This window comes from Arvicanthis niloticus, chromosome 2 (assembly GCF_011762505.2).
Source record: "Arvicanthis niloticus isolate mArvNil1 chromosome 2, mArvNil1.pat.X, whole genome shotgun sequence".
Classification (NCBI taxonomy): domain Eukaryota; kingdom Metazoa; phylum Chordata; class Mammalia; order Rodentia; family Muridae; genus Arvicanthis; species Arvicanthis niloticus.
The window spans coordinates 106,069,270-106,087,549 of NC_047659.1; the positions used below are offsets into that span (position 1 = coordinate 106,069,270).

The 18,280-nt window shown below is 38.2% G+C and overlaps 1 protein-coding gene across 1 annotated transcript in view; it reads left to right on the plus strand.

The window, feature by feature from the left end:
- Plcb1 (phospholipase C beta 1) overlaps nucleotides 1-17,868 on the plus strand; it is a 664,193-nt gene extending 646,325 nt beyond the window's left edge. The window contains 1 exon segment of the mRNA XM_076929813.1: nucleotides 14,699-17,868. Coding sequence (XP_076785928.1) covers nucleotides 14,699-14,926 — 228 coding nt within the window. The 3' untranslated portion in view covers nucleotides 14,927-17,868.
- The last annotated feature ends 412 nt before the right edge of the window (nucleotides 17,869-18,280 follow it).

The window sequence follows — 18,280 nt, forward strand, 5'->3', positions numbered from 1 at the left end:
GCTCCACCTTACTCATAGACCTTCATGTTGGCTTGGTTTCAGTTTGCTGTCCCTGAAAAATCCTAGCATCATCTTTGACTTCACCTTGGGTGGAGATTTTAGGCCCCTGGCAAACAGAGTCCTTCAAATGCCTAGGAAACAGTATCCACCTCTCTTTCAAATCAACTTGTAAATGGTCAACCCTAAACCTCAGCAATTTAAGCAGGAGATCTAAACATCATGCTTAGGAGTGACTATATATAATTAGGACACACTCGCTCCCTAAGCACCAAAATCAATTATCCGGATAAAACCCTAAGGACAGCTTACCACTCTTGAAATATACACTTAGGAAAAAGAAAAACCAAAACTAATTTTAGGTGCTCAAGAGGACACTCCTTGGGGACAATCTGAGTTCATTCTAGGACATGTGACAGAGCCTGCCTCTTGTTTTCTAAATGCTCAGGCTGAGGCAAGAAAACGGTCCTTGCTGGGCCTGACATTGAGCCCCTTCCCATGCCGCATGGGTCTTAAAGGGAGCCAGCATCAAGGCATGTACAGATGAAGAGACTCTTACTTGAGCTGGAGGCTCAAGGGCAGGTCCCTTCTCTGTGAAAAGCCTTCATAGAACCCAAGACTCACTGGGGATGTTCAACCAAGACTCAGTTTATCTGAACTAGCTGCCTTCAAGGTCTATAGCAGAGGCTTGCTTTAAATGTTCATCCATATAGGAATTAAATTCAGAGAGTAAATTTAATCCTTCTCTTGGTAGAAAAGTAATAGCTGCTGAACCCAGAATTAGCCTTTGATTAGTCTTTTAGTCCTTACAACTTTCTAAGATCATCGTAGGGTTTGTGTGTTTAAAAAGTGGATTTCCTCTGTGTTTTCTTTCTTCCTGTCCCTCTAGAGTGCGTAAGTCATGATTTGTAGACATGCTCTTGCTCCTCATAGTTAAGTAAATAAGGTGTTGCAAACTAGTGACAACTAGTGGTCAGCTGAGCCTTTTACATGGCTTTGGTATATGTGAAACTTTCGAGCTTTAATTTTTTTGGGGGGGGGAGGAAGTCTTAATTTGTCAGTTGAGAATACGGCATTTTAAGGTTGCATGCTTTAAGTTACATACATGAAGTTTGTGTCCTTTTATTTTTTTTCTCAAAAAATGCATTTACAAGGGTTCAGACTATTCATGGGATGTGACTAGAGTCGTATGCAAAGGATGATCTTCATTGGGTTCAAGGTTCCTTAGTGATATGACACTAAAGAGTGGGAAAGAATTGTAAAAGTGCATGGTCCAAAAGCTCTGTAGCTCTCTCATGGTTATTTTTTAATATTTTAATCAAGAAATACAACACCATTTCTCCACAGATAATAAACTTCTATCTCTTCTTACTTTGTCCAAAATCTAGTTCATAACTTCATGTCATTTCTTGGACTCCAGTGATACCTTAGTTCAGTCTCGCTATAGTTAGTATGCAGCTCTACATAAAAAGCTCTGAGAACGGTAAGCATGTGATGAATTGTAATCATTGCTACCATTATATTACTATAATTCTTTTTCCGGGTCTGTGTTTTCTTGTTTATTAGCAATTTGCCAGATTGGTTATAGCTTAAAATACTTTGCCTTTTCAACTATGTTTTTTTTTCCTTATTCCAGTTTTCCATTTGATGGCCCTTTCTTATAGTCTCTGGTTCTTTACAGAAATAGTCAAATTAAATTAGACTCATAATGCCAAACAGAAGAACAGCCAGTCCAGCAAGTAAACAGGCTCTAAAAACTGAAGAATTACGCAGGTAGAGAGGAAAGCCAGCAGCTTTTAAACAAGACAGACACAAGAGATGCCCAGTGAAGGTTTACAGATAGACTTGTTTGATGGCACATGGTTAGGAGTCCTTATTATTTTCCACAAAATCCTACTCTGTGTTATAAAGCCCAAGTGTCAGGAAGAATGCCATAGTGTCCTTCCCTAGAGTTGCTTTTCAGTGACATACTCCTTAGGAAAGCAACTTTGAAATCCTAGACACTCAAAGAAAGCATATTGAAATAATTTGCTAGTCTCCCCCTTGGCATATTACCAGTTACCAGGGTCTTTGTACATCTTGTCTTTTTAAAGTAAGGGCTTCATCAGGAACAATAGTGATGGAGCCTGGATTAGAAGACAAGAATTTAGTTAAGTTCAAATCATAATTCTTTTCTAAGTCACTTAGGTGGTAAGCTTCTGTTCCTTCATTTCATGAATGATAGGATTTTTTAAAAATAATGTACTGAAATTTTATTACCTCCAGATTGCAAATTAATTCTCTTAAGCTGCCTTAGACCAAAGCACAAGTCTTCAAAGATATAAACTGGAGCTTTGGCATTTCAGGTATAATTATAATGTCCCATTAAACAGTGTATCTCTGGAGTGTTTAGTAGACTTGATTCGTACTCATAATCATGTTTATTCTTAGCTCTAATGGATGACAGTTGAGTCAAAAGAAAGCACGCACCAAAAAAAAGAAAAAAAGAAAAAAGAAAAGAAAAAGAAAAAAAAAAAAAAAAAAAAAAAGCTCCCAGGCTTCATTAGCAGGGCCCTGTAAGAGAATAGTGTCCTAGAGCCAAAACAAAACTCCCAAGGCCTGGAACTTGGGAGAGTTCCCAAGTTGAGATGAAGTAGTTTGCTGAGTTCTCCATCACTGCATTAAATTGTAGTAGAGGTTGCTCCCTAGATGTTGAATGGTTAGAATATGGTTATATATTATATATCATATATGTATATGATATATATATAACTTAATATACACATACCACACACACACAAACATGTGCACACTTGCACACATGCACATGCACACAAACACACACGAATGGCTAGAATATGGTTATATATTATATATCATATATATGATATATTATATATAAGTTTATTTATTATTATATAATATATAACATATATATGTTATATATAATATATATAATATATAATTATATATTATTATATATCATATATGATATATTATATATAAGTTTATATATAATATATCATATATATATTAATATACACATACCACACACGAAAACACGTGCACACTTGCACACACACACATGCACAAAACACACACATACATACACGGCAGGTGCCTTATTTATGGAACATGTTAAACAACTCATTCTATGCCACAACTATAGAGCTTTTGAGAAGTCATGAATGTCATTAGGTAATGCGACTGACAACGCTATACCAAAGACACCAGTCACTCTAGCATTCAATAACAGTCATTTGACTCACAATTCTGTAGGAGGTAGGTCCTTGTGACTGAGCTTAGCTAGCTCAGTTTGTTACAGGTCAGGTGGGTGTCTCCGTGGCTTTTGTGTGGATTTGCTTTTCGTATTCGGGTATCTGTTCAAAGTTGAAGAGTCAATCTAGGCTGTGTCTCACCTTCTACCATATCCCAGGGTGTGGCAGAAGAGCTATAATAAAAGCTAAATGAGACTTCTCTTCATGTTTCTGCTTAGGCCATAACTGATAACATGTGATTGGTTAAAACAAATCACATAACCTTTGTATTGAAAGACATGCAAAAGTACATACTACACCTTTAATATGAGGAGCTTAGCTATTGTCCAAGGTTATAAAACAAAGATGAGTGGAAATGCCCTGGCCAGTCATCCAGTCTGTCTGCCACAGAAGAGAACTGGCTGGATTGTGGTGTTCCCTTGCCACCAGTGAGCCCTATATTCTAGGAAACCACTAACTACTTTGGGCCACAGGTTTGCACTTAGTAAAAGGAAAGGGTTTGACTATATAATTGCAAAAGTCCCTTTCCAAGGCTTTGAAGTCTTGTAGGATTTGACTGCATAATTGCTAACATTCCTTTCCAAGGTTTCTGCAGTAATCTCTAGGTGCCTGTGAGATAAGTGCAAAAGAAAATTTGAAAGGCATATCAAAGCTCAGAAGTCTGAAGTATGGGCTGCGTTAAGAAATAGTAACGTCTAAGGAGGAGTGTGTTCAGATGGGGGCAATGAAGAAGGAATGGAGGCGGAGCTAAGAGGAAAAAAACAGAATTCTCGTGTGCTCTTCATCAGATGAAGAGTAAATTTCCTCTGTTATTAAAGAGGAGGGCACACATAGAAGCTATGTCAGGATCAAAGGCACATTAAGGACTGCACTGGGAAAAAGCATCACATGATGTCTATGTTCTGTTTTCTTTCTTTTATTCACTTAATATCTGGATCGGCTTGGTGTTCTGTCTACCTTGTCCTTGGCTCCTCATCTTTCTTTCCTGTGCATTTAGCACCCCTCATTCTGCCCCTTATCCTATGTTTTCCAGTGAACACTGAAACCAACCCTAAGGTCCAGAGGTCTATAATGGAGAGATTTACCAGAAAGAAGTCTTTCAGATGTGGTGTGTGTGTGTATGTGTGTGTGTGTGTGTGTGTGTGTGTGTGTGTGTGTGTGTGTACATATACTGTTTTATTTATATATTCCTGCAATAATGTGGAAGAGGGAAAGAATTCAACAGGAGAAACCTGCCTGAACACCATTGTCAAAACTGGTATTACACAAAGTATCATTTATTCTAGCAACATCTGCATCATCTGACAGCTAGTCAGAAATGCACATTTTCATCACCCATCATAGATCTAGTGGTCCAGAGCCTGTACCTAACAAACCCTAGTTCTTTTGTTTGTACAGTAACTTTAGGGAAGCACTAAAACTTGCTGACAGTGTCTCTTCTTACATAGCATTATTATTATTATTATTATTATTATTATTATTATTATTATCATTATTATTATTATTTTGTTTTGTTTTTCGAGACAGGGTTTCTCTGTGTAGCCCTGGCTGTCCTGGAACTCACTCTGTAGACCAGGCTGGCCTCGAACTCAGAAATCCGCCTGCCTCTGCCTCCCAAGTGCTGGGATTAAAGGCGTGCACCACACCACCTGGCAGCATTATTTTTTTAAAGATCTGCCTCAACTACAGAATATGGACAGCTCATTAATGATAGCTAGTTGATTATGTATGAAGAACGTAGACCAAGGGCTGCATTTTTATATAGTATAGCATACTCAAAGCCTAAGAATCAGTATTTGCATACACATAGCACACCTTTAGGTGAAACCAAAAAGAAATTTAAGTTAAAGAACTGTCTGTCTGGTCAATGCCATCCATTACTTGTCCTACAGAAAAGGGAGCCCACTTCGAGCTTTCACCCCTGGATATAAAAATGACAAAGGTACTGACAGATCCTGTGAGACCCAAATTTTAGATCTAAACTCCTCAAAAGAATATTTCCAATGTCACTTTAAGGTCACAATCTAGGCTTTATTGCTAACCCATACATCCTATCCTAGTCTATCGCATCTCTTCTTCCCAACATTTTTTCTCTATTCATAGCCCTTCTTCTCTTGAAAAGAGTCTGAGTCCTTCCTGCCCCATGGCATCAAACCATTCAAAAATATTACTTATTAATAATGTATCAAAATCAACAATAAACCAGAATCCAGTCCAAAAGTCACGGTTCAGGAAGAATTGTGATCATGTTGCATTGACCAAGTAGCCACTCAATATGGGGCCACTTAGTAGGCGTGGTTACCAAATGTGGTTTGTATACAAATCTTGTTCTTTATCTCCTTTCAGAAATAAGATTCAACACTGATTCATTATTAAGCAATCACAATATGTAAAACACAGTCTCCTTTCAGCCTTTAACAGTTCCCAGAGGACATCGGTATAGTAATCTTCCTCTTATTTTTGAGATCATTGGAGAGTCAGTGAGAGAGATGTGGGAGTAAAAGCATTTGCTTGCACAAGCTTGATGTCCTGAGTTCAATCACCAGAACCCAGAATGGAAGAGATAGGACACATGTAATAAATAAAATAAGATAATAAATTAAAATTATATATAAGACAATTGTAACTCCAATAAATGATTAAATGAGCTTCCCAAGGTCAGCTTTGTCTAATGGAGACATTTGACACCAGTTTAGTTAAGAGTCTTGTCTAGCTCCTGAATTTTCCTCTTTGTGTGAATCTCTGGCACCGGGTTTCCCTGTAGGCCCTTTACAATAAGCCCTATTGTTAGTTTATGTTTGCTTATGAGATGAAAGTTAATTAATTTTATTGTTTATAGCAAATGTAAGTACTTGGGAAATTTGGCAAAATAAATGTACTATGCTCATCCCCATGATAAAAACACTTGGATTTACCTTGTGAATTCATTCTATTCTCCCACATTGGCATGATATGTCCGTTTTTGTTTCTTTTCCCTTCTTTTTAAACCCAGACGTCTTTTGTTCTTCTAATTTATTTATTTCCTATCCCAAGTATTTCCTGTTTGACCTAGAAATGCACTGATTATCACGTTACTCCTTTAGGTTTCTGTTGCCAATGGCAACCTTGAGCTACAAGGTCCAACATAAAAAGAATTTCCCTAGGCATGTCTGTGACTCTGAACTGCAATTCATGGTCACTGGTACCTGCTTGTCTGTGTGGCTCACTCCTGACCTGGGGTTTTGAGGGACTCAGCGTGCCTGAATTTAATGTTTCACTGCTAAGCCCTCACAGGTTACAAGAGTTGCTGAACAGTTAGTTTCTGCTTCAGTTTAGTGACACAAGATTCCTTATTCACATCAGCAATTTGAATTGAAAGCTGAACTCATTCGTTTTTTATTGTTGGCACATACAAATTCCTTGGCAAATACATGTCCTCCATAGACCCTGTGAATCATTTTTTCTTTGCCTATACTCGTTTTAGTAATTGTCATCTGAAGGCTAGAGATCTTTGACCTTACACAGTGCTTCTCACCCATCCTGACCTGACACAGAAGCCTGATCCTGCAGGATGGAGATTCTCCCCTGCTACTCACAGGGCCTCATCCTATGAAGGGCTTTTCTTATTTTCACGATTTAGGGGTTTTCCTATATTCAAACCCAGTTAGAAATTTAAGCAAACATCATTGTTCAGTTTTAGTTGGTGTTCCTCGGTGTTTAGATACAAAGGCATTTCTCATGGACTCATCCACATTGATTCAAAGTCTCATGGCAACTTAGTCTAAGAAAACTTAGAGGAAAACAAATAAAAACCCGGAGTGGTGAAGATGCAAGATAGAGTCTGTGTTCCCCACATGGTGCTTGTTGCATGGTCCTCAAGTAACCTGACTGGCCTCACTCAGTACTTTACTAAAACTTCATGAACTTATTCTAAATACAAGACAGGGCCTTACAAGGTGGCTCAGACTAAATCTGAAACTACCCATTCTGTGAATTGGGGTGGGGGAGGTTTTTTGTGTTGTTTTGAATATCTGTTTATCCAACTGCTGAAGTTTAAGCCAGAGAACTCTGTTCTCGGCAATGATCATTGATTTAATCACACACCCAGAGTTTTGCTTTTTCCTCCTATTTATTTCTTAAAACGGATATTAAATTTTGTTTTCATTTTAGAAAGACATTTTCATGCCAAAAATAATACAATCACACTATGCTGAAAGTGAGAAATAGGAGAAATAAAAATACTCAAGATCCACACACAGTTCATGTTTTTATATTTCCTTTGAAAGGAACTCTAGGTTTTTAAATATTTCTCATAATCACAGAAGATATATATATATATATATATATATATATATATATATATATATATATATATATGTCCAGGTGGACTTTGCAGTTATTGTAACAGCAGTGTGACAGTTGTGATGTAATCAACCCCACCCCGTTTCTCTGCTTTCAGGTTCATTTATTAATTTACACTTATTTTGATATATCATATGTCATTAAGTAGAACCCTTTCATAGAAGTACTGGTGTTTGGATGATTTTTAGTTTCTTTGCTAATTTGTTTTACTATTTTTCCTCATCTTTTGCAATAAATTCCAAATTTTTGTACAAAATAATTACTAAATATAACTATCTCCCAAACACACAAAAACATATAATGTAAGAGGGTTAAAGTGGGGCTGGAGAGATGGCTTAACAGTTAAGAAGAGCACTGACTGGTTTTCCACAGGACCCTAATTCAATTCCCAGCACCCACATGGGAGTTCACTGTCTATAATTCCAAGATCCGACACCCTCACACAGTCATACATGTATACAAAAACACAAATGCACATAAAATATAATTATGGAGATCGATGATGATGATGATGATGAGAGAGAGAGAGAGAGAGAGAGAGAGAGAGAGAGAGAGAGAGATTATCAAGGAAAGAATTTTAACTACATGTGGTAACTACTACTGCCAAAAAGAGAAAGAGTAAACTAACCTAAAAGCTCTAATGAGAACAAACTACTTGTGCATCCCAGAGGCATCACAACTGCAGAAAAAATATAATTATTTTAGACATACTTTAGCAGAGAACTATTCTTAGCTGAACATATTCTGGAACTAAAAAGAATCTTCTAAAAATTGGAATGCTACCTGGTTATTTCAATGATCATAATATTGAAACTTTCTGCACAGTTGACATAAAGCGTGGAGGTAAACACAACAATACAGTCATGTCTTAGCTAGGGTTTTACTTCTGTAAACAGATACCATGACCAAGGCAACTCTTATAAAGACAACATTTAACACGAAACTCTGGATCCAAGTTTCAGTCCATTATCATCAGGGTTGGGAGCATGGTAGCATCTAGGCAGGCATGATGTAGACAGAGCTGAGAGTCCTTCATCTTCATATGAAGGCTGCTAGTGGAGGACTGACTTCCATGCAGCTAGGATGAGGGTTTTAAAGCACACACCCACAGTGACACACCTACTCCAACAAGGCCACACCTTCTAATAGTACCATTTCCTGGGCTGAGCATATACAAACCATCACAAATCAGAAGGCAAAATTTTCACTATAAGAAAAAATTAAGTTAGGCAGAAACTATATATAATGTTGTATTTAGAACTGAAGTATGACATGGGGGTGTGCCCTTGCCATGCCGTCACGTAAGAAGTTCAAGCATAGAAAGAACATGGGTTCAAGACTGGTCTGGTTGACTAGTGAATTCTAATCCTGCTTGGACTATATAGCATGACTCTGTCTCAAAAACAAAAGCAAACAAAATCCTTTGGAATAGCAGTATGTACCAATAACTGTTCAAAGTATATTTCCTAGCCATGCAGTGAAGCAGCCTGTGCTTGGTGATTGAAAGCAGCAAGCACTTCCAGGATCCAGGGCTGGGTTTATTAAAGCTTTCATGAGAGAAACCAGAGCTTCTTCAGAAAGCAGTTGCTTCTGTGTTTGGTACAGGGAACATTCAAAAGTGTCTGGGCATCACACACACACACACACACACACACACACACACAGCAATTAAATACTCAAAAATCAAAAAGAACATTCTATCAAACCTCAGAGCCAGCCTGAAAGGATCCCCTCAGCCACATATAAGACATGTGAGCTTTGATATGAACAAACAGGAAGCACAGACCTGTTAGAACAGATTAAAATCCAAAATAACAAGAAGAATTGTCTGTATTGTTTTGGGAAAGGAGAAACAGAGAGAGGAGTAACAAGAAAGAAGAGAAAGAGGAGAAAAAAAATTATGTAACTGAAAGCATTAGTGCTCTCACAATTTCTTATTCAGAAAATTTGTATTTAAAGAAAAAGAAAAAATTTTTAAACCTTTGCCTTGTCTGTGGGGAGAACTTTAGTCCAAGTTGAAAGTCGTTGGTGCACACAATGATTGCTTTGCCTTTTGAGACAGAGTTTCGCTGTTCATTACAAAAAAATACCAACTAAATATAAAATTGTTAGAAATCACCATCTACCTCCAATGAAGAGTAAAGAATTACTGGTTACATAAAAAATTATGGAGGAAACTTCCTACAGATCTATAATTTGATAGAGTAACTGTCTATTGAAAGGACAAAGCAGATCTTGACAAAACTCAAGGTGCAGCAGTTACCAGGCTATCTAGGTCTCCAATAACATGATTGGTAATAATGCCAGCTGACCCCAGACACCCACATACATGTAGCAATGGGAGCTAGAAACAAATTCCTGTTGAACATTCTTGCCCAATCAAATGTTTAAGTTCCATATAGTGAAACCTATAGTTGGCCTCCAGTATTCAAGAGCCAACTTAAATGACATTGCAAGCCACTAACCACACAAACTCAGAATCTGTGTGCTCAGTAAGAAAATTAGACAAGACCTCTAAAATCTAAGGACAGTGATAAATACCTGAAATGGGAAAGGTGAGAAAGATAACAACAAAAAAAAGATACAACTAAAAAGTGTTACTATTTTCCTGAAAACTGACTAAGATTATATAAGAAAATGTTCTTATTTTCAGGTGACACGTGATGTGGTATTCATGATATCTAAAGAGTTTCAAATGGTTCAGCAGATGGTTCAAATGGTTCAAAGAAAGATGATAGCATGTTTTAACAAAAAATAAGATTATCTATGGAGGTTGACATTGGGCTATATTTTTTGTTATCACCATTGTTCATTTATTTTGCCTCTGTCATCAACATCATAATGCTTCGAACATCCTTAGCCTCAAGCCTGTAAGTCAGATTCCAAAACCTTCCCAATCAAAGGCTATGTATGTTGCCCTTTTCTTTCTTTTCTATTTGTTAATTTGTTATTGTCTTTAAAATACTTTGGGGATGTTTTTAATATAAAGAGGTATCTGTAACACAAAATAAGTGTAAATAAAAGGCTTGTCTCTCAGGGACACAAAAGAAGCTTTGGGCAATCAGGCCTTAATTCTGTACCCAGACTGATCTTGAACTCATGCCCGGGTGACCCTTTGGCTCAGGTCTGGGAAGCCGAGACTACAGCACCGAGTTCTGCCACGGCACAGAGTTAATGCTGTCTGCCTGGCGTGTACACGCTGAGTTCAGACCTCTTGGAGCCTAGTAAGTTAACAGCTTCTCATGCAGGGACACTGGAAACCAGTTTCTGAGGATCTGCCCAGCTTCACTTAGAGGTCATTTGTAGCACAAAATCTATAGGAAGCAGAGAAAAGACTTGCTCTGCATGTGATGATGAGGATGAAGTGAAGATGGTAGTATAGGCTGTCACCACACGTGCCTGCCATCCAATCATGTCTAACAAAGTGAGCCCAAACCTTAGGCTTTCTGTCCTCAGATTAATGCAGAATCTAAGTGAGAGAAAACTGCCTGGTGTGAGCTTCGGGGCCCATTCTGTCTTCAAATGTGACAAAGCAGTAGCTGTCCTCTTACCTCATCACTGCACTTGAACCTACCTGTAAAGATCAGGCACCTGCTACAAGGAGGCCATCCCCTTAAGGGGACACCAGGGGGAAGCACACAACGTTTGGCGGGCGCACCTGTTCTTCTTCCTACAGCTAATACTAGATTACTGACCAGTGTCAGAAAATGTCGTTGGACTGACAAATATTATTTTTGTTTTGACTGCTGACAATAAAAAGTCAGAAACTCTCGCATGAGAAATTTCAATTTCTGGATCTTGTTGCTTGTTTCTTTCTTTTTGTTTTTGTTTTCTTGAAAACCCAGAATCTGACTAGCCTGAGCTAGAACCTAGCTAATGGCACCACCTTTAGTTGGGATGCATCTTCTCTAGTCCCACCCTTCCTCCTCTGTCCTACACAACCTGCTTCTCACACTCCCCTGACTTTCTCGGCCCATCTAATCAACAATGCTTGAGCTGTATTGGCTCAAGTTGGATGGGGCTTTCTGGTTTCAGAAATTCACATGTATACATTTTATATTTTTTTTACAAGTAACCAATCACTAGTTTATAAGAAGAGTAAAAGAAAAATTTCTAACTTGACATTGAATAGTAAATACAATTTTTAAATTAGCTTATTGATAATTGAATGACTTCTAAAGAATAGCATATATGGCATTTCATGTAAACCATAAGGCAGTGACCTAGTTTAGAATGCAATAAAAATTTGCTTCTACCTCATGATAAGAAGAAAAATCCAGGATAGCTATGGCTTAGCCACAATTAGGTCAATGATTACAAACTGTTAAGCATCATTATTAAAATTAAGTTATCAAAATTAAGTCTTTACAAGAATCAAATTACCAATGTCCTTAAAAAGTGTTGGCTGATTGTTTGGCATTTCCTCATATTTCTTTTTCTTTTTTAATAATGAGGATGATGGCGATTTAACACAATGAATCATTCTGAAATTGCAGTGTCTTATACAACATCTTAGGAGAGACTGTTTGCTAGGTCAGGTCCAACATACCTGTAGTTGAAGATCCCCCCATCCAACCTAAATAAAAACAACCATCTTCTGCGGCTGCAGCGCACACCCTTATGCTGGTCTTCCTTTCCTTAGTTTGCTTGGGACTGAAACTAATCTCAAGTGTGCTGGATTGAAGGCTGTGAACGGATGGAGGTGGCTGCTGATAGTACAGCAGACCTATCTTTGGGTGGGATTTCACTCTAGCAAACAACTGAGCTGCTATGCAAACCATGTATTCTTCTGAATTATTGGGCCAGTGGGGGATGAAAGAACAAATGTTTTCTTGTCTCTGATTCTGAAGTGATTTTTTTTTTTTTTGAGCCAAAGAAAATACGGGATCGTGTTCATGGTTTTCTTGCTCCATCATAATTCAGTGCATTTTGGGAGCTGTGGGCACTTCTCTGTATTAATCCAATAGAAGTCTCATTCTCTCTCTCTCTCTCTCTCTCTCTCTCTCTCTCTCTCTCTCTCTCTCTCTTTCTCTCTCTCGTATGTTCTTTGAGAGGGGAGAAAATTGATTTTGAATATTCATGCTGAAACACTTTTTTTTTGCACTCCATTTGATATATGTGTTGGGGAGGTCTTTCAACAAGATCCAGAATTCATTATCTGCCATTCTTTCCAGTCCACTGCTTTGTAGAAATTGTAATCATTTTTATTTGGAAAGGTAATGCATTGTGTATACCATGCAACACTTCAGGAAGGAATGGTCCATACTCTAAAGAAATTAACCTTTCTACAATACAGTGCAGAGGGGAGAGCACAGGAAGGAGACCACACAAGGACCACAAATAACTGTCATTCTTGCAGAGTTTGTCATAGATATACCGGAACTTTATGTATTTCAAAACTTTGAGAGTTTTAGAGTTGCAGAGCTGATTACACATAGATACAGAGACTAAATAGCTAAGACTTGGCAGACTATCTCAGACCTAAAGAGACAGTGAAGGAGTTGAGCTAGTAGATGCTGTCAAATGGCTAGCAATGTTCAGAAAAGAGGTTCAGACACACCAGGGCAGTAGCTCTGAGGACTTCACAATGGAAGGTCCCCAGAGTCAAGGCCAAGCCTGAGGGGACTTCACCTGTTGTAGCAGATGGAGGATATACAGCCAGGATGTGGCCAAAGTAGAACTGGGGCCTTAAAGAGAAGCTAATCAGTGTAAAGAATGAGAGCTGGCTAGCAGTACTGGCATCGTGCAGAACAGCTGAGAATGCAGAGGCTAGGCCCACCCCCACCTCCTGAGCATCAAGGCCAAGCCCCCACATGCCCTGTGCACATCAGAAGGCAGACAAGAACCAAAATCACTGTCAGATTGTAAGAACTTTGTGGATTTTATTTGTTTGTCTGTATTTTTTTTTTAACTCACTATGTAGCTCAGGCTACCCTTGTACCCATGGTGATCCTCCTGCCTCATCTACCCAGGTGCTATTAAAAGGAGTTGCCTCGAGGCTAATGGGGCAGCAAAGGATCATTGTCTTTAGGATATTTTTAAATCTGCAGTTTCCTTTGGGCTCAGACCATAGAGACTTCTTGTAAGCAGCCTTCACTGCTTCCCTCACCTCTGCTCGAGAAAGTACTTTACAACCACTTTATAGCTAAGGCAGCTGTGTGTCTGTATGTGAAGAGTTCCTTGACATTAAAAAGGTTTTGCAATTTTCCAAGGCATAAAACAAATAAAAGAGAAGACATTTAAAAGGTAACTGTAGCACTTTAAAAGACAAATAAAATGACAGTGAGAAAGGAAATAAGGAAGTGATTTTAAAAAGAATCATAGCAAAAGTTAATGTTGTACATGAGTGGGTTCATTAGAAAAACCTCACCAAGCTTCTCTTTAAAACAGCAGTTCTCAACCTGTGGGTCCCGACCCCTTTGCTCGGCAAGCGACCTTTTTACCACAGGGGTGGTATCTTAGATGTCCTGTGTATCAGATACTTACATTAAAGTTCATAACAGTAGCAAAATCGCAGTCATCAAGTTGCCATGAAATAATTATATATTTGGGTGGGAAAGGTCACCACAACATGAGGAAACTGTGTTAAACAGTCTCAGCATAAGGAAGGTTGAGAACCACTGCTCTAAAGGCGCCCATGGACTTGAGGAGAGAATTTGCCTCACATGTGAGAGGTCCTGTAAAACTCCCAAATACTAACTAGATAAACAAACTAAGAACCCTCAGTCTTAGTTTCCCGACCTCCAGCGGAAGCCCAGCTGTTGATACTATTCAATCCCTGAGTGTACGACTTTCAATCATTACATACTACTTCTGTAAACGTTCCCAAGTGTGTGTGAGTGTGTTTAGAGTGAGTTTATTTGTCTTCATTCAAGTCCTTAGGCTTGTTACATCACATGACCCCAACTCGATTTTCAGCTGGAAACAAATAGTATGTCCTACTAAACTGTTACTCATCTGCACTGTGACTGGCCAGTGAATGGCATCATAAGTCCACCTTATCCTTTCTGTGCCCTTCAGACATCTTTGGGTAGGAGTTTCTATATGGGTGAGTTGAGAAATATGAACGACTTCAACCTTTTTCCTCTCTTGATGTCTCTCAGCTGCAGACGGAGCTGGAACAAGAATACCAAGACAAGTTCAAAAGACTGCCCCTGGAGATTCTGGAGTTTGTACAGGAAGCCATGAAAGGGAAGATCAGTGAGGACAGCAATCACAGCTCTGCCCCTCCCTCCCTGGCCTCAGGCACTGCAAAGGTGAACCTCAAGTCTCCCTCCAGTGAGGAGGTAGAAGGAGAGATCCCAGGAAAAGAGTTTGATACTCCTCTGTGATATCCCTGCCAGGCCTTCCAGATGCACGGCTGCTTGAGCTCTCTCGGACTCTAATGACAATGATCACTGCCCGGCCATCTTCCTGAGAAACATCCCTTTTCCTGAAATCCACACTAAAGGGAGAGTTCCAGAAGGATCCGTGTGAAGGTCCCGTACCCTGACCCCATGTGTCATGTGGAAACTATTGCGTCTTAGAGAGAAGGGTGCATGTATGCAGGATTTTTCTTTTCCTTCCAATAGTAAATTAAAAGCAGGCAGCTCCCAGGCTCCATGGAATATGTAATGAAGGACAGTGTCTTCTTTGAAGAAAACTAGAGCTTGTGTCTTCATTTGAAGCTCTGGTGTACAGTATTCAAAGTTAAAGGAATAGTTTGAGGAGTGCGCAGGACCATTTAATACTATGGAACATTCTACTTTGAGCATCGTTTCCCTAACTGCCCCACAATTCCATGTTTTCAAGTTAACGTGTATAGTGAATTGTTTCATCCTTTGCTTTGCAGGCACTGGTGGCTTGCCGTTTGCTAATTTATTTATCACAGAGGCATCTGTATTTGCTATTGACATGGCTTTATTAGATACCATAGTGACTCATATAAGCTGGTTTCTTTTATAAAAAAATAATAAAATCACATGATTGTATTATTTCCCAGTGAAGCCATTTCACGATTAGCAATATAGGTTGTATATTTGGCTGTACACCTTTGGGTATCTATCAGTGTTGACCTGAAGCTATCAACAGCTACAACAGTTCTGTTCTGTTGAGTCAAGATTTCAGCCAGACTGAACAGGATCCAGTGGGCTAGTTTATTGTCAAATATTTTTTGTGGTTCATTTATTTTTACTGTAGAAAGGAAGATAGAATATTTATCTAAATGCACATGTATAAATAATACACATTATCTCCATGTATATAGTACATGTATGCACCCAGCCATATAAGTGCACACACATACATACGCATGAGTGTACATGTGTGTTTATTAATTGGCAGTGACCCAAATCTCTTCCATAAGATTTAAAAGCAAGTTCAGGGATACATGGACAGAGAAGAAATGGGTCCAATATATGTTATATGGATAATTAAATTATATGGAAATGCTAAGAATCAGTTTATGGAGTCATTGATGCAACTTGAGGTAGTCTTAGAATTTAGAAAATGAATTTACTAAAAAAATTCCAGAGGATCAAAAATTGGATTTTAAGTATCAGACTTAGAGCTTGGTTTTAATGGTCAGAATATGCAAAAATGCATAGGAAATAGAGTACAAAAGTGTATTACTACTATCTTCAATAAATTTTAACTAAATAATTTCAATTTTATTCTGGTAATGATAAAAACTCTGGTTATATTTTAGTTTGTATATTTACTTCACTTAGTTATGTCTTTTTTTAATTCTTATTTTATTCTAAGGCAAATGAGAGAAACTAATTATATCATTCTAAAGCTAATAAAATCATTATTAAAAATGTCTTAAGAAATAATATTATATAGAAAAATATGGTTTGGAGAGTGGGACAATGAACATTAAAACCCAGCAATGACAATGCCCTGGCTTCATTTTATTTTAAGTGAACCTGTCTGCTTATAATTTAGCAAAGCAAAAAACAACAATTGTGTCCTAAAATTTTTGTTTCAAGAATTTAATATTTTTCTGGAAATGATTTATTTAACTTTAAGCAATAACTAGGACCATAATTAAGTTTTAATCAAATGAAGGCTAGCTTCAAACACCATGAAAGTGTTTGATTACACACACACACACACACACACACACCTACTGAGACACAGGGGAAAATCACATCCCCTTCAGAGATGATTGCATTTATCTGAAGGATCAAGAGTATTCATTAGTCACTTACTAAAGCTACCTTCCACCGAAGAGAGATCTCTTGTGAACCATTCGACTTTTGCACTTTGAAGGAAAGGCATTACTCAGAAGGAAGTGAGAATGGTCCAAATGGAAAGCTGCATTTTACAATTACAGTTACAGACTGTGAAAATTGGAGAAGAGTGAACAGTAACAGGATTTGAAACCAAACACAGTGGCGGCTATTGCATAACATTGATTTCATGACAGTCCAGACAGTGACTAAGGTGAATAACCTTGACTTTCAAATCCTGTTTTGGTGGTTGGACTTCATTATCTTGGGACTCTAGTCATTTTACAATGTTTTGTATTTGGTCAATTTACTGTAATCACATTTTTTATATCTGTACAGTGACACTTTTTGCAGTTGTGGGGTAGTGTGTAAACACTGTGCATCTTGCATCATCGAAACTACTACCATGATACTATCCATTGATAATATTAATATTACTTGAAAATAGACAAAGGTAAAGAAAAGGGTCTGTATGATGTGCAGTTTTGTGCCTTTATGTATTTGCCTTGTTCTTCGTTAAATGTGTGAAATTCTGTACTGTGGTTTTTCCTATAATAGAGAGTAGAGTCATGCATTAAATTTAGACTGTATCCCTGACACCTTTAAACTACTGAGAATAACGTGGCTGGGCCGTGTAAATCAGTGTTCAAAATTCTATTGACATGCCATGTGCTTTGGTTTTTAACATTTCTGTACCACCATACATTAATTAATACTCCTGTGATAGATAAGCAGTCATTAATTAAGTTACAAAAGAAAGGGCCATTGCTTGCATTCCTTTGAATTTAATGTTGCCCTTATGCACTGTGTTAATACTGTTTGTAATGGATTGAGCATTATGATTCCCACCTTTTAGGAAGAGACAGAGGGGGCAAAGCATTTCATGCTCTTAAAATGTACATATTTGGGTTCTTCTATCTCAAATTATTTAAAATGTGTATTTCACATTTTTGTAACCATTCTATGCAATTTTGTGGCATGATGTTTCTTCCACTTGTAATTTTATGTGCTTTCATCACACAAAAATTGTCCAAAGGAAACAATAAAAATTTCTTAACACAGTCCAGCTGAACCTTCTTAGAGTCAGGCCCCACTTTACAGGGAGGTCAGTGACAATGAACAGAATGCTAGTCATTAGTGTGTAATGCCCACCTTACACAACACACCAGTGCCCAGGCAGACTAGACCCCATGGTGCTGTGCAGAGGACACAGCTGTGACTGCTGTTGTCCCACCTCCTCCCTTCAGGAGCAGCTTGTCAGTTGTTACTCTCCCCACGATGGAGACTCTTCTTCCTTTCTCTTGGGCATTGTTTCTTTCTCCCTTTCCTCCTAACCTAAGAAAGGCAAAGAAAATGCTCTTGACAAATCGTGGAATTGGGAAGAACAGATAGTGCAACTTACAAGCTTTCTAATGAACTATGTGGTTTGCAACATTGGTAGGAAAAGGAATGTACATGCGAGTTCTCTGTCAA